Source organism: Epinephelus lanceolatus, chromosome 5 (assembly GCF_041903045.1).
Source record: "Epinephelus lanceolatus isolate andai-2023 chromosome 5, ASM4190304v1, whole genome shotgun sequence".
Lineage (NCBI taxonomy): Eukaryota > Metazoa > Chordata > Actinopteri > Perciformes > Serranidae > Epinephelus > Epinephelus lanceolatus.
The window spans coordinates 30809910-30836004 of NC_135738.1; the positions used below are offsets into that span (position 1 = coordinate 30809910).

The 26095-nt window shown below is 42.5% G+C and overlaps 3 protein-coding genes across 14 annotated transcripts in view; 1 reads left to right on the top strand and 2 right to left on the bottom strand.

Annotated features, from left to right (window-relative positions):
- The window catches only part of mob2a (MOB kinase activator 2a), a 70082-nt gene extending 63414 nt beyond the window's left edge, over positions 1 to 6668 (top strand). For all 4 annotated transcript variants that reach the window (XM_033634918.2, XM_033634916.2, XM_033634917.2 and 1 more), the window contains exons 4-5: positions 3276 to 3400; positions 5443 to 6668. In XM_033634918.2, coding sequence (XP_033490809.1) covers positions 3276 to 3400; positions 5443 to 5762 — 445 coding nt within the window. In that variant the 3' untranslated portion in view covers positions 5763 to 6668. The remainder of the gene's footprint in view (positions 1 to 3275; positions 3401 to 5442) is intronic.
- Positions 6669 to 8367: 1699 nt separating this feature from the next.
- On the bottom strand, positions 8368 to 10886 carry kcnj11 (potassium inwardly rectifying channel subfamily J member 11). The gene has a single exon (XM_033634142.2). The coding sequence runs from the start codon at positions 10114 to 10116 to the stop codon at positions 8959 to 8961; it is 1158 nt and encodes a 385-aa protein (XP_033490033.1). The 5' UTR covers positions 10117 to 10886; the 3' UTR covers positions 8368 to 8958.
- A 339-nt stretch (positions 10887 to 11225) lies between these two features.
- The window catches only part of abcc8 (ATP-binding cassette, sub-family C (CFTR/MRP), member 8), an 85846-nt gene continuing 70976 nt past the window's right edge, over positions 11226 to 26095 (bottom strand). For 8 of the 9 annotated variants that reach the window (XM_078168042.1, XM_078168041.1, XM_078168044.1 and 5 more), the window contains 13 exons: positions 24595 to 24761; positions 23851 to 24078; positions 20753 to 20845; positions 20506 to 20608; positions 19959 to 20072; positions 17914 to 18034; positions 17381 to 17511; positions 17189 to 17267; positions 16880 to 16988; positions 16126 to 16229; positions 12694 to 12827; positions 12167 to 12229; positions 11226 to 11515 (listed from right to left, as the gene is read on the bottom strand). In XM_078168042.1, the coding sequence (XP_078024168.1) occupies positions 11378 to 11515; positions 12167 to 12229; positions 12694 to 12827; positions 16126 to 16229; positions 16880 to 16988; positions 17189 to 17267; positions 17381 to 17511; positions 17914 to 18034; positions 19959 to 20072; positions 20506 to 20608; positions 20753 to 20845; positions 23851 to 24078; positions 24595 to 24761 (1584 nt within the window). In that variant the 3' untranslated portion in view covers positions 11226 to 11377. Of the gene's footprint in view, positions 11516 to 12166; positions 12230 to 12693; positions 12828 to 16125; positions 16230 to 16879; positions 16989 to 17188; positions 17268 to 17380; positions 17512 to 17913; positions 18035 to 19958; positions 20073 to 20505; positions 20609 to 20752; positions 20846 to 23850; positions 24079 to 24594; positions 24762 to 26095 lie in introns of those variants that run through there. The other variant, XR_013491629.1, reaches the window with a different exon arrangement.

Here is a 26095-nt window from a genome sequence, read left to right on the forward strand (position 1 = left end):
AATGGAAGAAGCCAATGAGCTTCGCCTGCAGTATGTGAAGAGTGGAGAGAGCCGTGCAGATTAACATGTTTGTGTTTGCACTGTCTATTGACCTGTGGAAAACAGAAGCAACGTCTTAAAAACATGTTTTTCCCACAGCTCCACTCGGGATTCAACTAAAATGTTTAATGGATTTTGGTTTGACTCGCGTTCTCACTATTAAAACTGCGCTTCTAAGACGAGGCCGACCATTTATGATTGTACCTTCGCCTCTGCCCATTGCCCAGCACCCCACCCTTTCCTGGCGGTGCAGGACCTGGCACCCGTGCCCCCTCTGTGGTGAAAACTGACTGAGCCACAGTCGCAGCAGCGTCAGTGCCCCTGCCCGAAGGCAGAGCTCAGCACTATTTTTGGAAGAAAATGTTTCCATGAGCTATGAGGGAACGGAACCATTTGGTAGCTATTTAGACCCATTTTGTATGGGTGGGTGGATGGATGGATGGGTGTGTGTGTGTGTGTGTGTGTGTGTGTGTGTGTGTGTGTGTGTGTGTGTGTGTGGGAGAGACAGAGATGTGTGGTAATGTGCTCACACTGTTAAGTAGTGGTTCTTAAAGCCGGTTCCATTTTGGATTCAGTTGGTAAAATACACATACGCACTAAGCGCCTCTTATCAAATATTTAATATCCTGTTTACACAGAGCGAACAGAACATTCAGGTTGTCATTTAGCTTAATTACAAGCTTTTAATCTGTCGCATAAACTTCACTCTTTGACTATCAGTCTTAAAGTTACAGCTGTTGTTTCATTACTTTTATTGCATCCTTTAATCAAGCACACACTGTGCAGGCTAGGACTGAACAGTTAATCACAATATTATCGAAATCACAGTGTGGCCAAGTGCAATATCCAAACCGCAGGAGCTGCAGTTTTTTGATAAAGGTACAATGTGTCACAGCATGCCGTTATTAATGAGGCATCATGGTGCTACAGAGATGCCCCAGCCTACAAGTCATACTCTACAGAAGAAGAGGAAGATATACTTTATTAATCCTCGAGGGGAAATTCAGTTTTCTTTCACTCTGCTGTCATATATGTACACACAGACCCAAAATACAATCTCATGCACAAACAGAACCTATACATGCATTAATGGAGAGATGTCAGAGCGACATACTTGTTTGGTACAGCATCACATAATCATTTTTAGGTTTTTTTTCCCCAGTAAAAATGAACTGCAAAAGTACCATTACCACCAAAATCAGATTGATGGCAATATCTGTCCAAATAATGGTAATATGACTTTTTTTAATTACATATAGTGCAGGCTTTGTGCAGGTGCAGCCAGATATCACTCAGCCACATATCAGCATATATTTTGTTTGTCCCCACACTGTACAGTGTGCCACCATTCCCTCCATTATGATCATTTAACCCACCTTGTAACCACTTAACTAATATAAAAACAATATCTTGAGATTACAGAGGAAAACAAAGATTATATAATAGATAATAAATACACCAAAAACATAAAATACACTGTTTATATATTTAAGAAAGTGCCTTAAGGCAGCTATGAATCCAATTCATCCCACTACAAGACAACTGTGACAAACGAAAGTGACAAACTCGAGGTACAAAATAAGATTTATTTTTTAATATAAAGTACACAAAGGTTGCATACCTTTGGTAAGAAACTTGTAAAAATGTATATTCAAAGAAATCCTATCAAGCCCCAACCCATGTGTTAGTAAACAGAAGGTAAACTGGGGTGGGCGGAAGAATCGATACAGCATAGTAGTGCAGTACTTTGTGTGACAATGTTGTATTGATACAAGGACACGTATCACACAAGTATCGATTCTTTTATTTTATAAATTCTTAATATTACAAATACTAAATTAAATTTTGGTAGCCTACTAGAATTTTACAATGAATTGCTTTTCAGTCCACCGAGTACATTTTGCTGCAATTAAAATGATTGAAGTGAGACGCACAGACTGAACTTTGTCTTTAGACTTTAGACTTCAGCTTTTTAGATAAAAACAGATGTTGATTAAGTGTCCCTTAAAGGACATAATTTGCAGTTGGAGAAGGGTAATAGATTACAATATACCACAGGATGATATCACAATACACAGCATACCATTAAAAATCACAATAATAGTAGTTTGTGACTCAAGTATCATGGTGATATCGTGTCATGGGGCCTCAGCTGATTCCCTCCCTAACGTAAACCCTCCTCTGCAGCAGAGCTTCATACTGAATGTGGCCACAGCTTCATCATGTCTGGGTCAGTGTGTCTGAGTGAAGAAGGCATGTTTGTAGTTTATTCTGTGTCTCTCCCACACACAAACACACAGTCTAATCCTGAGTGAGTAAGTGCATTGTAAGAGTCTGGTGCTGGTGCTGCGGTCAGTAGGTCCCCTCCTGCAGGGTCAGTTATGTGGACGCTTTACATTCCTCAGGATTTGTAATGTCTGCCCCACTGCCTCCCAGACTCACACCTGCATGCACATTTCTTTTCACTCTTTCATCAGGTTATTAATTGACCTTTCCAGCTCGCCGATCAGTCAGCCGGCCCTTTGTCTCGGTGGTTACCAGTCCTGTTTCACTGCCTCTCCCCTTGTTAGCTCATTCATTTATCCCTAAGGTGTCTACCGACCCGCTAGCGTGACTCGTTCTGTGCTGCTGACCTGCTGTCTGACTTTTGTTAACCATAACTCAGATCCCCTGCCTACAAATAAGCTATGTGGGTCACCCCCCTCTGGAAATGTTTGATCAGCAGCAGGACTGGGGGGTCGTCAGTGTCCCGTTAACTCCCAGAACAGCAGGGACTTTGGCCCAATCAGGAAATTAAAGCTCAGGGGCACAGAGTTCAGAAGGTCCAGTGGTATGAAAACATGCAAACATGATAACGGGGTAATATGACACATGACCGTATTGTAATTCTGAACCACGTCATCCAGAAAGTGAATCGTCACTGGGTGTGTTGGTTTTCCCCGAATGAGGAAATAGGACGGTGATGTCTCACAGGCTAATTATGTCTCACAGCTCACGTGTGTGTTGTTTCTCTTCCCGCTTGAGTGACACTGACCGTTTTATGCACCAGGAAATGTTCTTTTACTGTCTGAGCAGCTCTTGCTTCAACCACAAGCATTCTTTAGAAAATATTCATTATGATTAATTAACACTCAGTTGTGTCACAGTATCCTGTTTCGATGATGTGTCTTTCCTGCTGTTTTGCAAGGCGTACATGACAACATGAATTGGCATGTCTTCTTTGTCTTTCTCTATAGAATATACTACTGGTATGACGAGAGGGGGAAGAAGACGAAGTGCACTGCTCCACAATATGTCGACTTCGTAATGAGTCTTTGTCAGAAACTGGTCACAGATGAGGAAATCTTTCCAACGAAATACGGTGAGTGTCCCTCTGAAGGTTTGATGACTCCTGGGAGTAAGTCATGTTATAGTGCTGCCCCCTGCTGCTTCACATGGATAGAGTCAGTGACAGAGTGGTGGTCCCATACACCAAGTATTTGAAAGAAGTTATAGTGATGTTACTTGGGGCTGCATTTTACAGTTATATTCAGTATAGAATAATTAGCTGGTTCATTTCTTGATTAATTGATTAACCCTTTGCTTTGTAAGATAAAAAAAAATAGTGAAAAACAATAGTACAAGTTGAGATATTGTGACTGAGTCCTGCAGGGATGACTTTTTTTGTTGGCTGACCCAGAATTTAGTGTCACCCTGGTTCCCTCGTCAAATAGCCAGTGGGATTTTCCCATTTGACTTTGGATTAATGCAGAAAATAAGCTCCGTGCCAAACAAAAGTTTATGATACTTACGCAGTGTTCACATGAAATTCATCAGATGATAGATGGCAGACCTGATATCATTTTAGTGGATGAGTGTAGGATGGTAAAATTAGGTGAGGACAGCAGTAGTAACTATAGACAACATTGAAGAAGGAAGAAGCAAGCATTTCTTCATCAGTCCTTCAAGGAGAAATTCAGTTTCCCCTTGTTGTCACAGTTAAAATATTTTAAACTTCTGCTGTCCTCCCAGATTGAATTTACAACCAAGTGTTACGTAGCTTTATGCATGGTGAAAACACGGGCAATCTGGACAATGTTTGGACTTTACTAGGAAAAATTACATCGAATAATAAACACAGAATAATTTGATTTATGTTTTATTCCATTCTTTGTAAACAATCTGGCATGATGATCGCAACATATCATCAACACACCATCCTGCCATTCCGCTTTTTATTTTTCCCGTGCTGTCCGTCTGCCTGATTCCATGTGAATGCAACATTACACATTTTGTTAAGCAAAATAATCTTTACAAATCAACACCACTTTTATGATTCTTTAAGTGGAAACGCAATTGGCAGAAATAAAAAGCTAACTTTAGGCTGTAAACAAACTACACCAAGTCGCATGACTTAAAAGTCAGCACCTCAACCAGGGTGTAAATCTGTCCGTAGTCTCATTGAGCAGCTTGTTAGCAACCATCTTTTTAAAGATACATAAGGCTTCCAAATTCATGAGTGGGGTATTAACTAAAGTATTTTATGCCGTACAACAAAACACAAAAGTCTCTTAAGCTTGTGTTAACCACAGACTTTATTTCAGGCATCTCACCAAAACCACATTCATAAAAACGTTGACTTTGAGGCGAGGGAACCAGGAGTGCAAAAATGCTAACTCATTGCCGCATGTTAGGACTCATTCCTGTAGCACTTCATTATTTGAGCAACTCATCAATTAATTAACTAGTATTTCTGCTCAAATATAATTCAAAAGGCCAGAGGTTATACTGATAGTCATTAAAAAATAACATTGGTGATAGTCTGTTTTTCTTTTTTTTTTTTTGCCATAAATCTCATTGAAAGACCAAAATAATGAAGTGTTCCTACTGATTTGTATTCCTCTCTGTCACAGAGCTCCAGTGTCGTTCAAAAACGATTAAAAACACATAAATGGGCACCACTAGGTGACATTGGTTATTACAACGAACATGGTTACTATAGTTTATGTTGAGTTGATTTAATAAACTCCGTCCTGCTGCGGTAAATAGAGATGTTAGAGCACCAGTGGTGTTGTTATCCGTGGCTGAAAATAGTCTCCAATGAATGAGCTATTTCAAGTTTGAGTAATTTTTCAACTGACTACAGTACAAAGGAAATTATTTAGCCCTTTTTTATATGAAACTTTATATTTATGACCAGGTTTTAAAGGTTTGCATCTTTAGTATGAACAAATAGACTTGTGGATGAGTGTAGTAGTGAACAGAGAGTATTTGGAGACAGACAAACACATTGTTGATTTTGGTGTTTCACAGGACTTGTTGATGATATAAAAATCCACACAACACCAGCCTTGTCATTTAAACTCCCTCGTGGTGACTCCTGTCTAATCCCGTCTCTCCTGTGTGTTTCTTTTCTCCCTTCAGGCAAAGAGTTCCCCAACTCCTTTGAGTCCTTGGTAAAGAAGATCTGCCGGTACCTGTTCCACGTGCTGGCTCACCTCTACTGGGCGCACTTTAAAGAGACGGTGGCTCTGGACCTGCAGGGCCACTTGAACACTCTGTATGCACATTTCATCGTTTTCGTAAGGGAATTCAACCTGGTCGACCCCAAGGAGACCTGTATCATGGACGACCTGTCCGAAATCCTCTGCACCCCCGCCCCACCACCCGCGCCCACTCCGGCCCCTTCTGCCCCCGCCTCAGCGCCCTCCCCCTCTTCACAAAACCACGTGACGGAGAGATGAGCGGGGGGCGGCGGTCAGACAGCAGCCCCGGGGGTGATAGAAGATAAGATAGAGGAGAGAAGGAAAGACAGCCTGGCCCCCTTCCTCGGTGCCAGCAGGACTTAGAGACCTTCCACTACCCTTATATTTCGCTACGACACCAACCAACCAGCCGGAAGGAAGGGGGGGAGGGTTTTCGGGGGGTTTGGGGTGGCGGGGAGGGGTTTGTCACGCCAGCAGGAATTGGCGTGAGCGTTCCTCCCAGGGGCAAATCCCTCCCATCTTCTCTGCAATTTAAACTAGGAACAAAAAAAGTATGTGTATGTTTTATTTTTTGGTTTTATTTCACTTTTATTTTTGTTGAAGTTTTATTCAGTTTTTATTTTTTGTTGTGGAGGGGGGTGCAGCGTGTCCGTCGACCCTTCACCTCCCTCTATCCTCTACCTAACATACAGTACAGGAAGGGGGCTCTGCTTTGCTTCAACCTACTATTGTACAGTGTTGTTGATGTGTGGAGAAGAGGCGTCTCTGCTCACCTGCGGGCTCGTCCTTCCCTCCGCCTGCAGCGACGGGAGGCAGCCCGGCAGGGGCACGGCCACTACGCTGGCCAGTAGGGAGCCACGTTACTGCCTGACGGGGCGATACTAGCCAATCACTGTTTGGGTTGTTTATGTGGGGGATGATTAAAGCGCTTCCTACTCAGGACCTGAGAGAATACGTCACTGCTGCCAGAGAGAAGTCTCTCTTTTTTTTCATTCTCTGTCCCTTGTTCACCAGTCCTTCATATGACAGATGTGGATCGTGTTTAACTACAGTATAGTCACATATTCACCTGGTGTACCCCTAACAAACATGTCCCTGAGCAGACCTGTAGAGGGCAGCAAACATGAAGAGAACGCCACAGAAACAGGGAGACAGAGAAGAAAATGTAAAAGATTGTATGTTGGATATTTAATCTGATCAGAGAGTTTGAGACAGACTGGTGCCCGTATGAGTCAGAGTTGTTTGCTGGTGTTCAGCACAGCAGCAGCAGCCCCTTCATCCACCAACACCGCCTCCGACACCCACTCCAGCTGCACAGAAGGACAAAGACATGAGGTAATGTCTGCAGGCCCAGAGAGGCTGAGGTGGAGATAGAAAGAGGGGTGGGAGTCGAGGGTGTGGAGCTGCTCTGCTGTTGAACGGTCACCAGTGCTCCCAGTTCAAAACTAAAAACAAAAAATCTCCACTTCTGGTTTATTGTTTCAACCTGTCCCCTAAAATTTGCTTCTTTTTAAAAAGAAAAGATTATCAGAGGAAAATTAGTTCAGAAATAATAACAATAATGGTATCATTACACATGTATAGAAAATGCACAGTCTGCTTGGACTTTACTGTACAAAGAATCGCAAGCGGGTTCTGTCAGACATAGCCTCTGTATGGAGGAGGATTGGGTTTATAATTCTCCTTTTTTATTTATTTTAATTTTTTTTTTTTTTTTTTTTTTGCAGGGTTCTTCAGTTCTGGCTCTCGTTTTTATGTATTTTAATTATTAACTAAGTTAAAAGCAATTTAATATTTTAAGCTCTGCGGATTATAATCTAATAAAAGAGAGAAATGCCACCTGGCCTCAGTGTCTTTTGTGTCAATGTGTTTGTGTGAATAATGCAGGAGGACAGAAACATGAGCGTCTGGTGCGCGGCTGCATAAAAACAATGCTATTTTTAAAGGGGAACTGGATTCATTTGTGCACACAGTTTACTCATCACGAGGACTGAGCCTGGAAAAACTGCTGTGTAATGACTGAATCATACTAAATAATCATCATTCTTACATTTTGACTCATTTGTCTCTTAATGATAAATGATATATCAGGCTATTGGTTGAAGCTGGTTATGACAGATAGTGGAGTGATTAGATATGTTTGTATCATTTGTGTCATTTAGCAACAGTTTAGTGCAACTTGTCCACTGGAGAGCAATGACAAGTGATCTGTTAAATGCCTTGCACAATACATAATAGTCTTACTGTTTTAATACCAAATTGAAGTGTTTCTTGCCAAAAATATTGCCTTATCGTTCCTGGATTTTTGACCTCAAACCTCCAGGAACATTCCAGCTCTGCTTTTGGAGCCCCAAACTGTAAAGACGTGTGATACTAAATCATTAGGGTTTCCCTCTTGAAACATATCCTCCTGAGACCCTGTGTCCTCATGAGGACATCACATTTTGGGTTTACGTGACCTCATACTTCATTCTTAACTTAGACCTGTTGTTCTCGTTCGTGGACACTTTTTTTTGTGCCATCTAGTGAGATCACAAAATACTAATCCATGTAAAAACAAGATGGCAGCCATCTCTGCCAATTCAGTCTGCAGCCGATCCAGACACAGAGGTGGAGTTTGATGTGGCAACAAATTTTACCAAGTTTGGCAACAGCAACAGACTAAGACTGTTAGGAAGTACTCGTTTGAGGACATTAGGACTTAATTACCATTGATAATGTTTAGTTTTTTTATACTTTTCAGGTCCTACTGACCCCAAATAGCTAGGAGAAATTAAAAATGCATACCAAACAAAAGTTAGGGACTCAGGAGCATATAATGTGGCCTCTCCATCCACAACACAGTTTCCGTAAAGCATTCTCCTTTATTTCTTTTAAATACATGCAGTCACTCTTTATTAATAATAATAATAATAATAAAAAATCAAGCATATCCAAAGTGGACTTCCTGTTCATTCTGGGTACCAGGACTCCTCACAGTTCTCAGTGCATTCTGTCTTTGTGCATTCTTCTCACTGACCCTGAGTAAAAAGCTTGATGATGCGTGCATACATCTGGCTGTAGAGAGATGTAATGTGGATTACTGATTGCAGGCATAGGCATAGATATCAGGGGGAAAGCAGGGAACACACCCCCTTCAATATGTAGAACATGTGCATTTGTCCCCCTTAATAAAAACATGAAGATAGCAGTGGAGTTTAAACAGAACTAGAGACATTTACACCATAAATTGATGCAGAAATTGTACAATTTGGTGCATAAACTTAATTAAGTGTTTGGTGCTCCACATATTCTGGCGGAGGACCCCCAGTGTTGAAACCAAACCTGCCCCCTTGATTACAGCTGCTCCGTAACATGTATTAATTATAAAATAAATATGATTTTGTCATTTCACTATCTTCAAACTTAAATAATAAATCATTATATAAAATGCTGGTTGACATAGATCAGTTCACTAGTCCTCCATCCTGGTCCTGTGGACCAACGTAGAGCCCCGCCGCCTTCTCACAATCGGCCGCAAGGTGAGGCCCTCGTTCAGCTTAAACCGAGCGATGCCTCCCGCCTCATCCAGCGTCTTGGCGCTGCAGCACGGTGTCGGCACCTTCATGGTGTTACCGAACTTGGAGTAGTCCACCGCGTACATGCCGTCCTCCTCTGAGACCGTAGGCACGAAGCGCTGCCCCCACAGAATCTCATCCGACACGTAGGAGGTCCTGGCCTGCGTGGTGATGCCCGTGGTCTCCACCACCCCCTCCAGCACCGCGATCACCTCGATGTCCTGATGCTGCAAGTCAAAAGCTGACATCTCATACAGAGGGCTGTCCTTGTCGATGACGTGACAGATGATGAGGGGGGACACCAGGAAGACACCGTTGGTGCCCACCGGGTTATCCATGTGGATGTCGATCTGGTCCAGAGGCACGAACTCGCCCTCCTCCGTGGTGGTTCTCCTGACCACCTGCAGCCGCACGGTGGCGCTGATGATCATGCTTTTCCTCAGGTCCCCGATGCGGATCATGAAGCACAGCTTGTTGTTTCGGACGGAGATGACGGCGTGCTTGCTGAAAATGAGCGTCTCCGCGCGCCGATTGGCCTGCGCAGTTTTCATGAAGATGCAGCCGAGCATGATCGCGTTGATGACCAGGCCGACGATGTTCTGCACGATCAGGATGATGATGGCGGAGACGCACTCCTCCGTGATCATCCGGCCCCCGAAGCCGATGGTCACCTGGACCTCTATGGAGAAGAGGAAGGCGGATGAGAAGGAGTGAATGTCCGTTACGCACGGGACAAAATCGTCTCCTCTCTCGTCCAGGTCGCCATGCGCAAAGGCGATGAGCCACCAGATCATCCCGAAGAGGAGCCAGCTGCACAGGAAGGACATGGTGAAAATGACGAGCGTGTGGAGCCATTTTAAATCAACCAGAGTGGTGAAGACGTCCTGCAAGAAGCGACCCTGCTCTCGGATGTTAGTGTGCGCTACATTGCAGGTGCCGTTCTTGGCGACGAACCGAGCTTTCCTCGGCTTGGCTTTGAACTTTGGCTGAAGGACATTCTCAGCCAAACGTGTCAGTAAGTAATCCTCAGGAATGATTCCTTTCCTGGACAACATATCGCTCCCATACTATGGACCCGCAGCCTTTTGGCTCTGAAGGCACTGGTTTGTCTCTGCCTCGCTGAGAGAAGCTTTATTTTCCTCTTTCCCGGTGCTTTTATCACCGATCAGTCAGCCCCTCAGCAGCTGCCGGGCGCAGCAGGGAAAGTCTAGTTGTCGCCCGTTTTCTGGAGGTATGTGCGCTCCTCACGTTGCCTCCAGATCAGGCGCTCCTCAGACGCGAGGTCCCAGGAGAAGGTTCTCCTTCCAGCTCTGCCAGCTGCCGCCGTCACTCACGACACCCACCGACCAGGGCATAGATGTGCCACACCGCCCTGTCCCATTGTGAAGCCACCACACCGGTGGCGTGCGCTCACCGCGGACATTCAGTGAGATGTAAAATGTTGATGCAGCAGCATAATGGGCCTCAGAGCTGAGTTTTATTACCTTTGGATAACAAAGCAGGCTTCAGTGGCGCAGTTGGCTCTGCGCTGACTCCGCCACTTAACTATAGCTGGGTAACGTGAGGTGGAGACGTTGTGAGGTGGAGAGGTACTCCCTCCCTCCACCGTCTCTGTGGTGTGGTGTGGTGTGGTGTCCTTCCTGTGGTGTTCAATGAGAATGCAGGAGTGGACCCATTACGCATTATAAAAAAACATCTCAGCTGTGCAGCCTGAACGCCAAAGGCAGCTCGTGCTGTGAATACATAATAGGTTAAATATAGGGCACTCTACTGTAAATCATCCTGAGGCTGTTTGCTATAAAATATGAGTTAGTCTTTTCATATACATCCAGTCCTGGGTTTCAGAATCAGCTGGGTTTCCCCTGGTTTCCACACCACTCACAGAGACTTTGATTTACAGCGTGCTGCTGTGACATCCGCAACTTTCTCATGTCACATGTCAGTTCTAGCTGCAGCCACTCATCCCACTGTGACACCCCTGAGTCTATGAAGATGATCACTATGCTCTGTCTCTGGCTCCTTGCCTCATCTTGCAGCAGCTCCATGTATTCCTCCGCTCATTTTAAACCTGCACACCACTGATGATTTATTTGTTGTGTACAGCTCATTAAGTCTCACACAAGCACACTTATCCCCAAATAACCCCGACACACACAAACCCACATATGACTGATAATTTATGTTTTATTAACAAAGAATTAACTTTTTTATGTACAAATATTATACATGATTAAAAAATAAAATGAATATATTCCATGAGACAATTGCACTTTGAATGTCTTCCTCTAATGCCTGCTTCTCCTCTCTCCTCCTGAGCTACTTGTCTGCTCGCACGAAGGAGGTGAATGCACTGTCCTTCTTCTCCAGCAGGGCCTGGGGCCTGTCGTACTCCAGGATGATCCCCCGCTTCATCACAATCACCAGGTCGGCATTCAGGATGGTGTGGACGCGATGCTGTGCGGCAGAGGGGAAGGAAAACAGTAGTTATGTTGGACAGCGCAGAGAGACATCAGAGAGAACTGCTCCATTGTACAGCTGTCACTAATTCAGACTGACACGTCCTAAATGAGTCTTTTGAAACATAAATCAATGCTTTATTGCTTTAATGTCCCACTCAGTCACTGTTAAGTTAAAACAGGAGATGAAATAAGAGGTTCCTGTTTCAATAAAATGTCCCTCCACAGTAAAATATCAAAGGTTACAGTGGCCTTTCAGCTCATCAAAGGTCGCCCTTCTGCTTTTTAGAATAGTTCATGTGAAATATCTTAAGTGAAGAGTTACGACATTTTAACATTCGTGGATGTTGTATGTTCGTTTTAATTACCTTATCATGAAATAACCTTAAAAATCCCACATTCAAATTTGACCTGGACGCCTGACCCTGATTCCCCCGTCTTACTCTTGTCTCACCTTTTTTTTTAAATTTTCACCACAGTCCTGCAGAGACAGTTAGAAATAGCCCACGCTGCATCTGTCTGCATTGCATTACTTTACGACAACTACATCAGCAGTGTGAGACGGAGGTCAGCGCTCTCTGGGGGGAAATATGAGAGCTCGATGCATAACTGTAAATGCCTGGCACAGTGTCGGGGGAGAGATACTCACTGCTATAGTAACCACAGTTCGGTCAGCAAAAGCAGTCATCACCACTTTCTGCAGGATGCTCTCCTGTGAGGACAGAGGCGAGGGGACAGGAGGTCAACTCACTTTAATGCTGACTGAGGTTTAACGACAAAAACAAAAGTACATGTGGGAGACAAAGTGAATTAAAGAGACATTTTAACAGTTAATATGCTCTGTCATACTTTTCAGCCCGGATAAAGCTTATTTTCACCTCTCTGATAAAACGCTCAACTGTGCTTCCTCAAGGGCAGAGCAGCTGCGTTATTGTAAACTAGAAATGTCGCTCTTTGTTGAGCGATCATTCAGTGGAGGCTCCTAAGTAAGAATACTGACTCCCCTCAGGCTCTTGCTGTGCTGGGTATTTTTTTCCCTTCTTTCTTTCTTTCTTTCTTTCTTTCTTTCAGTTTCTCTATAACCCCCCACCTCCCTTCATCTTTCCTTTTACTGCTGGTTCCCTCTGTGCATATTCCTACCACCCCACAGCGCTCTGGTACCCAAAACACACTGACCGTTGCCATGTCTATGGACGCAGTGGCTTCGTCCATGATGAGGATGCTGCTCTTCCTGACAAAGGCTCTGGCCAAACAGAACAGCTGTCTCTGACCCTGACTGAAGTTTTCTCCTCCCTCCGTCACCATGGCATCTGCAGGGGGAGAAAAATACAAAAAGAATACATAAATATTAATTGGTTTCATATTTATGTACATCAGTGTATAATCTACAGATGCACAGATTTTAAACTACATATAACGCATGACATAACACTGACACCACTGTTACTTTAACTAAATGAGATGGCTAAGTTAATTGGCCGTTAACCCTTGGCTTCCAGATTGATACTGATTTTCTGTCCAAAGCTCTGTGTTACAAATGAGGCCCAGTCATGAAGCCATGCTTGAAAAACTAAAGTGCTTTAGATGTGATGTAGCAGTTTGTAGTTTCTGTCTCATTATTTTGGCATTTTCATCTACACTGGGCAGCTAAATAATAAGGAGATAGACAGGAACCAAGGCGAAAGACACGTATAACCACTGAAAATATGGGTTTTATATGATACATGGGGTGGTGGATATTTCCAAACACAATTAAATTATTTCCCTGAATTCGATATAAAGATATGAGAAAATAAAGATGTATATTTTCTGGTGTTTAGCACCTATAATGAAGTAAAACATTCATTTCTAATTTTACAAATTGACTGTGCAAAAAATTCCCATCAAAACCCCATCACTGCAGTCAACTGTGATCTGTTTTATAAACAACATAAAACTCTACATCAACACTGCGCTGTTACTTTAACTAAATTAAAGAGCAAATTAATTACCCTTGAAACCCTGGGCTACAGATCAATATCTTATTGAAGATTTGGCTCCAGTGAACATAAACTACAGCAGCCAGAAGCTCAGTTTCAACATGCCACACGCCAACACACACACACACACATTTGTCAGTGTCACACAGGACAGAAAAAAGCAGGTTTGTGTGCCTTTGTAGCAGAAATACATCAGATGAGATGAGCAGCAGTTCCAGCAGAGTAGTGAGTATTTCTTATCTCTATAAGGAAGTGTAGAGGATGCCAGAGACGTAAAAACAGAGTGATAAACTGCAAACCAGCAGCAGCTAAAGTAAGACACGGAGCAGAGCAGACGCCCCTCTCATGAGCATGCCAAGCATTCGTCATGTATGTAGGTTAAGTCTGGTGAGGAGGCGCACGTCTCTCTAATATCTGATCTGATGGTGAGACTGCTGCAGTCTGCAACTGTTGGGTCTCCTCCTGCAACAGAACCATGACCTACGTGAGCTAAGAATAATGTACGTGTGAAACTCTGCAGGACGGAGCAGCTTCACACAGAATACAGCTCCGACAGGGAGGTAAAAGATTCATGACCATGTGCTTTGATACCTGATTGAGACACTGGAGCAGCCGTGACAGACGTGATGACCGCAGAGAAGGACTGATTTTATTCATTGTGCACATCATCGCCAGTTAACTTAAATTCAGGATCTGCATCTGAACTTACACACTATGCACTATATTCCTAATATGTGTACCATCGTTCAGCATACTTTGTGTCACTTCCTGAGAGCCTCCTTGTCAGTTAGAGACACATAACCATGGTTACCTTCTGCCAACCTCCGCTCTACCGGCAATTTAAAAATACTTTTGAAACTGGAATTGCTGCCTCGCTGTTGTATGCCTCCGCAAACCAGTCAAAGTACACTTACAGTTTACATCCATGTCTGTCCAGACTCACATGTAGCCATGACAGTGGACAATGCTCCAAATATGGATGTTGCTGCAAAGAAGCTACATATGCTAAAACACGGATGCTTCACACACATCTTCAACTCGGCAGCACAGAAGATCTATACAGTCAGCACAGTTTCAAGGTGGACACCCAAGATTAGTGTCACCAAGTCAGACCATGTGATCAAATGTCTCCCCTTCTGTTCCATTTTATATTTTTAGACGTTGGTGTGAAATTTTGCGCATCAATTCTTGAGTTATGGTTTAAAACATGTTTTGATAGGTCAGTGACCTTCGTACAACAAAATCTAATCAATAAATCCTTGAGCCAAGTGGATGCTTGTGCCAAGTTTGAAGAAATTCCCTCAAGGCGTTCTCAAGATATTGCAGTAACAAAAATGGGACGTATGGGGTGTCGAGTTGTAAAAACATTACTCCTAGCAAAATGACACCTTACACTTACACTTGAATTGAAGCGTTACAGATGTCACAGACCTGTCTTGGTCGCTGTCTGCCTCTGTATGTTGTGAACGTTGTCGTCTACGGCATTGTGAGATATTTATGCCAGCATAGTGTCCAGTGTTTGCATACTGTAATATTTCACCAGAAATAGTAGCAATTCATGAACCACTGGTTTCATATGGAAGTTTCACACATACTAAAAAATCTCACATACCGTTTTAGCGTATTAAATAGCATGTTAGTATGGAATTTTGGACGCAGCCACAATTTTACGTCAAAGGGCTTTGAAATCTGTACAGCCTTACAACTCTAACCTTTACCCTCTGATGGGGTTTGGTTACACGCAGACATGCAAACAATGTTAAGAAGGAATGTTTACCATCTTAGTTCAGCAGGTGCTAATTAGACCTGAACAGTTAAGACTGATGGGAATGTCTCTTGCTTTGTAGGTATTTGGTCTTAAACTTGAGGCCCCGAGGGATCGTGAATGTCTTTACAAAACCTCGTCCTGACCTATCTACTAGTTTTTGATATATTTAAGTTTGGACAAAGTGGTGGACTGACCGAGGAGCCAACAGACAGATTGACACTGTCGTCCACAGAGTCAGGTCGCTGGCTTGGCTAGACAATCCAGTCACACTCTGAAGTCATCGTAATCTGGTGCTTGGGCAGCGACTTGCGGCGTCAGACACTGATGACCAAAGCTGTCTGTTAACATCATAGTCATAGTTTAACATCGCTCGGTGGTGTCAGGGGGAAACACGGCGGGACAAAACTAAAGTAATGGCGGCAAAAGACCTTTCACGTCGTATCTGGACGTAGAAGGTCCATGACCAAACGTCGATATGAAATAAGGTGGGAGTCGATTAGTTCTCAACTATTAAATTAATTGTCAACCAATCTGAAAATCAATTAATCGATTGGAGTAATTTTTTTAAGAGAGAGAGAGGTGTCAAAATTCTCCAATTCCAGTTTCTTAAATGTGAATATTTTCTGGTTTCATTCCTCCTCTGTGACAGGAAACTGAGTACCTTTGGGTTGTAGATAAAACAAGACACTCAACGACGTCAACTTGAGCTTATGGAAACACTGATGGACATTTTTCACCTTTTTTTTTACCTTTTTTTTTAACTCTTTTTGGACCAAACAACTGATCGATTAATGGAGAAAATAACCGATTAACTGTCACATGCACACTCACACATACACACAAAAACACATATCTCCTCACCCAGGCCTCCTGGAAGGGATTTAACAACAGGCTTCAGCTGAGCGATCTCCAGAGCTTCCCAGAGCATCTCGTCTGTCGCCTTCATCTCTGGGTCAAGGTTGAACCTGCGCACAGACACACACACACACACACGCACATGCACACGTATTCATTCAACGATCAAATCTCATTATGGTGTCTATCTATTTGAAGTAATATCACTTAGGATTATGTAATGAGTATTTCAGTACATGGAGCAAAGCCTCTGAGTCAGTTCAGTCAGTCAGCTCGAGCTGGACTGCTTCATTCACACCTGCTCTGCCTCGCTGTCTCTCATCACCTATCCAGCATGTCCCTGTCAATTTCAAGCTCTCCTCTGCTCCGCCGGGACACCTAACATGTAAATAAACTTGACACTAAAATATACATTAACATGATCTGACTGACTGAAATACCCCAAACTGCAGTCTGACAGCAACACACAGCTTTCCTAAACATATCATCATCTGTTCTTCTCCAACATGACAACACTTTTATGGTCACTGCTGCTGAAGTCTAAAAATAAACCTCTCTGGTGGAGTATTCAGAGGAATGTCCTCTTATCTTTACACCCTCGGCTACACTTATGCTTCAGATAAGGTCTGCCAACTGGCTCTATTACTGGAAATGTCTGGTGTTTTGTCCCTTCTAGTAAGACTCGATTATCACCAAATCTTAACCTCAGTGACGAGTCGTCCTGCTGGTAAAACTGATAATGTTGTGAAGTTGATCATACCGGATGGCGCCGCTGAACAGGATGGGGTCTTGAAGGATGATGGACAAGCGAGACCTGAGGGTCTGCAGAGGCAGCTTGGCGATGTCGATGTCATCGATCACAATCCTCCCTGTGAAAGATGAAAAATCACACACAAACACATCACACGTAAGTTACATTACAGAGAGCAGCAATAAAGAGAAAAATCTCAGCATTTTAGGAATTAAATACATTAATAACAAAACTATTCATATATAGTGTTGCATTTTTAACCCTCTAACAGTATTTAAAATAGTCCTTTTAATTAACAAGTGTGATGTTTTACTGTACCCTCAAACATGTCCACCATGCGAAAGAAGGCCAAGGAGAAAGAGGATTTGCCGCTGCCTGTCCTGCCACAGATTCCCACCTGCAAACAAACAGGTCTGTGTCATCATTATCAACAATATTCAATTGTTTATTCATCATATTTTCTGGCATTTGTTTCCAGTTTTAACACACAGGTTTCCTCAGGTTGGATACCTTCTGCCCAGGGCTGATGTGGGCGTTGACATTTTTCAGCACAGGTTTCAGTGTGGCGTCGTATCGGACACTCAGATTCTGGATTTTGATCTCTCCCTCTCGGGGCCAGCCCTCAGGGACCTGAGACACACCTGGGACAGACGCAGAAACATCAGTAGATTTTAGATTTCAACATTATTTAATTACTTAGTATAATGGTTTATTGTTAACTCTAATGTGCGATGACTGGAGCCAGATTACGATTTTTCTACTATGTTTAAAATCATTAAAATCCTCACCAGACAGGAAACATGTATGTACAACAGTACTTTATAAAAGTGGGAGAAAGCTACATTTCTCACGAGCATTATGATACCATCTGGGCTGACAATGATCAATGTGGAGTAAACGTAGTGTAACTTTAAACTTTATCCTGAATGGGGAAAAAAATCACCAGATCACCAGAGACCAGATATAAATTGTTTGTGCAGCTGCTGACTCAGTGAAAGAGGGTTTAATTAAAGAAGGAACTGTGACTGTGTTGCTGCACTCACTGAGCAGTCCTTCGTAATTCTCTGGTTCAGTTTTGAGCAGGCCGTTAATCCTCTTGACTGAGCCAAGCTGTACTTCCATGTCTGCCAGGTTACGCACCATCCAGTTCATGTAGTTGGATACCTGATACATGGAGGAAGGAAGGAGGAGGAGGAGGAGGAGAAGGAAGAGGGTGAATAGAGTTGAGTTGGGTAAATGTCACTGTAAGCACACACTTCATTAGCTTTGTGAAGCATTTGTCTGATAGTGTAATGTGTTTTTAAATGGTTTTTGTACTATAAGAGGGATTTTCTCAACTTCTGATTGTTCAGTTTAGATGAAAATTTTAAAATCACTAAATTTGGAAACATTTCACTGGACAGAAATGATATATGTTGAGAAAGAGGCAAGTTTTAATACCAGATTTGTTTGTTTGTATCAGACACTTACATTTAATGCTTTTTAATGTCTTTTTAAGAAACTTTTTAAATCAAATTTAAGACTGATGTGTGGACAAATTATCTCTCTCCTGTTCAAGCGTTACTGGTAACTATAAATGTAAGTAGTATATCTGTCAGGGGTGTCAAACATACAGCCCGGGGACCAGAACCAGTCCAATTCAGCCTGCTAGATGACTTTGCACACCTGATGTTGATGCACAGAGGCTTTTCCACTCTGACCAAAATACAGATCTCTGAAATAACAATGAATACTTACTGTGATCATATTTAAAGACACTGAACATTGTGCAAAATATTGTCAACCAGCAGCTTCAGTACAAAAGAATCTGTGTCAGACTTCCATCTTTAAACAGTATTCATGGAACCCTGCTGCTGAGGCACTGATAAACTTCAGACTATAAATGGTTTGTAAGGCAAGGGATGACTTAACCTGCTTCTTCAATAGTTTCCACATTAGGGGAAAATCATGAAAAAATGCATGTCATGAAAGTGAGTAGTAGACTGACTGAATGTGGAAAAACTGAGACATACTGGTAAATTTGGACATAATATTTCGGAGGATATTGCATGCCGTTGATCATTTGCTTTGTAAATGGATGAATGTTTTCACAATGAACCTCTTTACACTAAAAAAGGGAAAAATTTGAGGGTGTTGTTATTTATAAGTTATTATGCAGTGGTTTTATTAGTCCAGCCCAGTTGAGACCAAATCAAGCTGTTGTGGCCCCTGAACTAAAATGAGTCTGACACCCGTCATTATATGTGGTCCAGTGCAGCGATAGGTTTATGTAGGAGTGTAGTGAGTTAGGTTAATCTATACAGTTTGCTAACAGGTAAGTGCAAGTATAAAATAAAAATTCAATATAGGGTTCAGTGGTAGCTTTAAAGATTTGTAACATCAAAAATGTGGACTGTCACACTGTCACACAGACGAGCTGGACACATTTTGACAAAAATAAAACAAAAGATGGATAAATTGAATTAGATAAAACGCTTGTGGCAATTAAGAGCTCACAAATTCAAATTTAAAACTACTAGGAATGTTAAGGATTAATATTCATAAAATTGAATTTAAGACATTTTAAGACTTTTAAAGAACCAGCAGACACCCTGTGTTTACACAGATTTTTAGCTGAATTTTTTCCAACATCATATTTTAAAGTTATTTTTATTAAACAATGCAAATTAGCTGCTGATCTCTCCATATGTCCCTCCCAAGTATGTTAAAAAAAGAAATGTTTAAACTACAGCGTAGCATTTTTAAAAAGTATGAATTTTGTCCATATTTTATTTATTTAAAAAAAAATATATATATATATATATATATATATAGATATATAGATATATATAGATATAGAGATATATATATATGTTCAATGTAAAAACAGGTTAAGTATACTTAGGACAGAACAGAACACTTTAACCTGGAAAATAAATATAAGTTATATAATATCAGTTTGGTAATCATGTAGATTTTGCACTAGTTGCGTCTAAACATGTAAAACTGCCTGTATTGCCTTTAAAGAGACTGTTAAACAAGCAATAAAACAATAAAACAAGCAATAAAAGACACACACGTGCGTGCGCACACACAGACACACTCTCACCATGAGTGCATACGTCAGTCCCAGTCCCACCAGACCAGTGGACAGCTGGTTGTAGAGAGAGTTAGTGATGGAGGCTACAGCTGCCACTAACACCACACAGGCTCCAATGTACTCCTGCAAGGAGAGACAATGTCAACTTTACAGCAGGACGACGATGCATCGCTGAATCATTCAGAAAGGTAAATAAATAAAAGCGGGTCCATTAATGTGGATCAGTTTATAATCAACACACAGGTGAGACAGGGACATGTTGACAGAAAGCTTTGTGTGTTTTCTTTTGCGTCTGTGCCCATGAATCGATAAACAGCAGAAGGTTAACTCCTCTGCTGCTGTGAAACAGGAGAAGTCAAATGAGCTGCGAGCCGCATGCAGTCGATACATAAAACATCACATGAACACTGAATGTGATGATGAAAAATTCAGTGTGTCAGAATCCCAACAGAGGGAGCCAGCAACATCAACAACACTGTGGACCAGCTGCTGTCTGACAAACAGTAAACAGGACTGATCTGAATGTGAAAGCGCTGAGCAGAGGACGTATCATTACCATGCGGACCTCCAGCCAACGGTTGGCTGCCGTGAGGAAGAGAGAGGCAATGTTGTTGGCATCTGTGAACTGCAGTAACCTCTGTCTGAACCTGGGCTCGTACCTGTTGATGGTAAAAGACACGGCCTGTTTCTATTTGTTCTCTTATGTCCTGAGAGTTTGACAAAAACAGTGATGCAGCTTTCCAACACTGCATCTGAAGCAAACTACTGTAAGTCAGGGTTCGGAATATATTAGTAATAACTACCTGAGGGCTCTGATAGTGGTGAGGCCTTCCACTGTCTCAGAGAAGTGGCAGAGCAAAGGGAGCTGGGTGCTGTCCTCCAACTGCTGCAGGTCCCTGACCAGAAGACAGAGAACACAATGGACAAGGTAACATCAACAAAAGAATAGAGGACAGCAGCATACAAAAAACACCGCGTGATAAGGGTCTAACAATGAGGGCTTTAATTAAAGAGGACCTATTAGGCTCATTTTCAGGTTCATACTTGTATTTTAGGTTTCTACTGGAACATGTTTATATGCTTTAATCATAATAAAACACTTAATTTTTCTCATACTGTCTGTCTGACTGCACCTGTATCACCCTCTGTCTGAAACGCTCTGTTTTAGCACCTGTCTCTTTAAGACCCCCTCCTGAAAAAGCCCAGTCTGCTCTGATTGGTCAGCATTTCTGAGTCTTTGTGTCTAAAGCTGTGCTCCCACCAAACGCGATGAACGCGATTTACTCGCGCAAGTAAATGAAAATTTATCGCGCTACTCGCTCAAGTTTGGACGCTGGGCCATTTACATAAAATTCGTGTTATCGCGTCAGACGCGCGCGTACGAGCCCGCCCATTTTCACTAGATAACAACAACATTACTTCCACCATTTCTTTCTCTCATCGACCATGGCTGAGATCACCATGATCACTGCACTGTACCTGCTCTGGAGGTCCCAGACTCGTCTGAGGGCCAAACGCCGCCGTCGGTTCTGGGTGCATGATACCCTGTGGAGGCACACTGAGCTCGGCGAGTTCCACCGTCTCCTACAGGAGCTCCGCCTGGATGACGGTCGGTTCCAGCAGTACTTCAGGCTGACTGCTGCCCAGTTTGAAGACCTGCTAGCTAGGGTTTGTGCCAGGATCTCCCGGCAGGACACCAACGACAGGCGCTCCATTTCAGCTGCGGAGCGCCTGTCCATCTGTCTCCGGTGAGTAGAAGTTTATTGTTGTGTCAACAACTGGACGTCAGGGCGTCAAGACGTGACGTTGGGAGAATCTCAACGCTGATTGGCACAGCGTCACACGAATTTGCCTCAAAAGTTCAATATTTTCAACTCAAGCAATGAGGCAATAGACGCGAATTTCGCATCTATCGCGCCGCACCTACGTGTGTATCGCGTCGCATTAGACATGTCCATCGCGCCACCCGGCGCGAATTCGCGTCTAATCACGTCTTTTATATGTAATCTCGACGCGCGAAATTCGCGTTTGGAGGGTACACAGCATTAGTGTTTGTGCACCATCATCACAGTCAGGGGAATGACTGTAACAGAGAACATCGGCACTTTTTACTGTTAAAAATCACCATTAAAGGCTTTTAAACACAACCAGACATGTTCCAGCTGGAATATGATCTGAAATCTGAGAGGAAAACATTAGCAACCAAGATTATGTGTTTCCCTGACATTAGCATGTGGCTACATGTAGCAGTGTATGTAATGTTGTAATTTGCAGTGATGTGCCTGGGGCACATGGGCATATACAGAAATCCATCACAATCTGACTTCATCTTGTCGAGGAAGAGAGGTAGAGAAAAAAAAAGTTGGAAAGTTGTTCACAGGGATTAGGCCGCGATCACACAGAAAGGGTTTTGCAGGTTTTTTCCCCCTTTAAATTAATTGAAGCCACTAGTAAAAAAAACGCTTGCTGCACCAGGCAACCACCCCATCACCTCCTCACCTCAGCTTAGCACATAGCTATCAACTGTATGCAAACCTACAGTTAATATAAATTGTTAATAAAGTTTAAATGTATAAAAAATACTGACAAATTTCAAGTATTGCACTGAAATGCTTCCATGCCTGCTGTTTTCTATTGATCGTGGTAACTGCAGTTTGTAATGCCGTATAGCTCTGGGTATCCAGCAACTACTACCACCAGTTTCTCCTCCATTGTTTATCAACTGTAAACTTCTTGTTGTGACCACCACAGAAGGCCCACTTCTCAGATCAGCCAACTGGACGATGGGAGAAAAGTGGAGAAGAAGCGGAGCAGTTTTCTGCTCTGAGTTGAAGTTTTTTCAACTTGAGAAATTCAGAGTGCTCTTGCAAAAATGCGGGACACCTAGAGTGCAGAAACTCGAGGCACACAGCAACACAAAAGCAGCAAGCAAAAAGCCTAATTGTCATTAAAAACAATTGCAAAAATTTGCCTCCTGCTGCTTATATGCTTTTAGTGTGATCAGGGCGATACTTTGCTTGAAACTGTCCACATTTAATATGAACGTCTGACATTTTAACATTGTACATATATATAAGTCACAACGTGCTCAACTCACATTTAAAGTTTGAAGACTGGGTGTTGGATCCTTTACGAAAGTAATAATCAAGTAAAGATCAGGAAAGCACTCCAATTTGACTTTTAAATGTTGCCACACGGACGTTTCGGGCTAGATCCCCTTCCTCAGTGTGTATTCTGGCGATGTCACAAACAATAAATGGATGGGGTTAATGACAAGTAACCTCAACCAGTACCAGACCTCAACCGCCTCTCTGTGGCCATAGAGAGGTGGTTATAGTAATCTAAAGCGCTTTGGGGTTGCATTGATGTATGAAAGGCGCTATATAAATAAAGTTTGATTGATTGATTGATTGATCTCCAAGGGGAGGCATATTGGATACATTTCCCGGATATCTTTTTCCACACTGGGATGGAGGTGAATATATTTATGTTGTGACGTGTTTTAGCGCTCTAAACCCGGAGAATCTGTGCTGTGAGACATTTTGGCGCTGCCTGTTGGGATGTACATGCTGTGCTGGTTGAGGTCAACTATAATTAACCCACCTGCATATTGTTTGTGACATTGACACATTACAAGCTTAAGAAGGCCGTCTCGCCCGAAACGTCCTTGAGGCAAAATTAAAAAGTCAAAGTATTGCTGTCCTGTTGTTTACTTTAGTTTAACATTATATGACAGAAAATAGGGAGAGCATAACAGCTCCTCTTTAAACTTGTATCACATTAAAGACAGATTAAAACTACACTCTTATATAACACTGATGATATGACCTTGGTGTCCTGCAGACATCTAACGATGAAAATATCCAGATGTCTGTGATATCCCTCGTCCCGTCTGACTCACCTGGAGGCCATCCGAAAGTACTTCTGGATGAAATAGCAGGCGACAGCCAGCGGCAGGAGGGCAATGAGGAAAACGGGGGTCACGTAGGAGATGACGCCCAGGGCGGACACGCACAGCAGTGTGGAGCGGGAGAGGCACTCCAGGGTGGTGGGGATGTGCTGGTCGATTGTGTTTGTGTCTGTGGAGAACCTGTTGAGGATGCTGCCGAGCGGGGTCGTCTCAAACAGCCTGCAGGCACGAGAATGTTTCATTACCCTCAGGAATCATCTAATTTATGATTCAATTTCAAAAGTGCTTTATTTTCAAAGATTATTTTTTTCGTAAAATATAGTAAATCCTTAGAGACTATAATTATATATAATTATATTTTACAGACTTCCACATGCTGCCAATAAGAGATGAATCTGCTCAGACGTGCAGTGCTGTCAGCTGGTTGAATCTAAATTATTTCATATGAAATACATCTGTTTATTTAGCCATGCATATGAGTGTGTGTATACAGTACATGTAGATTTGTGATGTGAACGTGAGCGTCTTTATGTAAGTGATGTCTCCCGGGTTTTGTGTAAGGAAAGCAGATGGTGCTCTGAGTAATGGGGCGAACAAAGGTGCTTTTAACCGTGTTTCCTCATTTAAATGATCTGTTTCAGCAAACACGCAGTATCAGCGAGCACACGCATCTCTTTGTCTGTTTAACACATCATGAGGCAGAGTTGCAGCACACACACACACTGAGCGCCGCACCTCATGGGGGCCAGGATGATCTTGTTGAGCAGATCGTGGTGGAGCTCCTTGGCCACTTTGAGGCCGGTCCACTCCACAGCCACAGAGGTGGCCAGACACAGGACGATGCCCAGGCAACACAGCACACTGAACACCGACAGATACCACGAGTGACTGAAGCCACACTCCTACAGAGCGAGAGAGTAGGGGTTATTTAAGACATGACAGCAACCCTGTGTGTGTTTGAGAAAGTGAGAGAGAGCGGGGGTTTGCTTGCACTGTAATTAGAAGCATAATTAAACTCTGAGGCCGGTTAATAACAATCTGTCTAATGTGACAAGAGCTGGTGAAGCTTTAACAGCTGATTTGGTAACACTTAAACAAAAAAAAAAAAAAAGAAGCTCAGAGATGTTGTTCTCTCCTGAGCTTTCTATATTTCCCCCTCAGTTTACCGCCTACGTCTTTTTTCTACATATTCACATGTCTCTATCAGATATCAGACATTAAAACACAACCAGTCAAAATCAAATTTGAAAACCAATTACTATTTTTTTAATATTAAGCACTGCATTTCTGATTTACACTATGAAATTATGTAAAATCATTCACCCCAAAGCCTCAGTACAATGTACCTTTTACCCTTCAGACTTCCATGGAATCCATATAATCAAATGATTATTTTTGACAATAACCACAAGAATGAATGTTCTCAAAGCATAAATTAGCATTTTAACTCATTCAAAATAGAAATGAAATGAGGAACAGTTAAAATTCTCAAAAAAATTGCTATTTCTGACATGAAAATTGTAATTTGTCATATGAAAAGGACACAATCAGTCATCTTGACGTCCCAACCAACACTAAAACCTGATATCGTTCACAAAATGACTGACAGGGCTTTAAATACACAGACTACATATGATACACTAGACAGTTACAGTATTAGTAGTTTGTTTACATCGGTAATGCCTGGGGCCTTAGGCTAGTTTCTTTTACTGTGGCTGCCCCAGTGGCTCACTGGGTACAGCGCATACCAATAAGGCTGAGTCCTCACTGCAGTGGCCCAGATTCGAGCCTGGCCTGGGCCCTTTGCTGCATGTCATTGCCTCTCTTTCCCCTGCCTTTCCTGGCTCTCTCTGTCTCTATCACAATAAAGCAGAAACGCCTAGAAAATAATCTTGTATTGTATTCAGCTGATGAACACAATTACTGCTCTCCATTCACAGCTCTTATGCCTCCATTATGTAAATATATCTCATATGGTCAGAAATGACAGATTAGGCCCATCAGTAATAAAGAAAAACTTATGCAAACTAATCCCCACTAGAAACATCAGTTTCCACTTGTGTGTAATCCTCTTTTTGTTCCTTTAATTCCAGACAAAAAAGACAAGGCAGATTATCTGTCACCTGTAATGTGAGAATTCTGATTTAAAACCAACCCAATCCCCAGGATAAATGCTGACATTGTACTTTTCTGCTACCATGGATATATAACATTTGTAAGTCATCATATAGCAGAA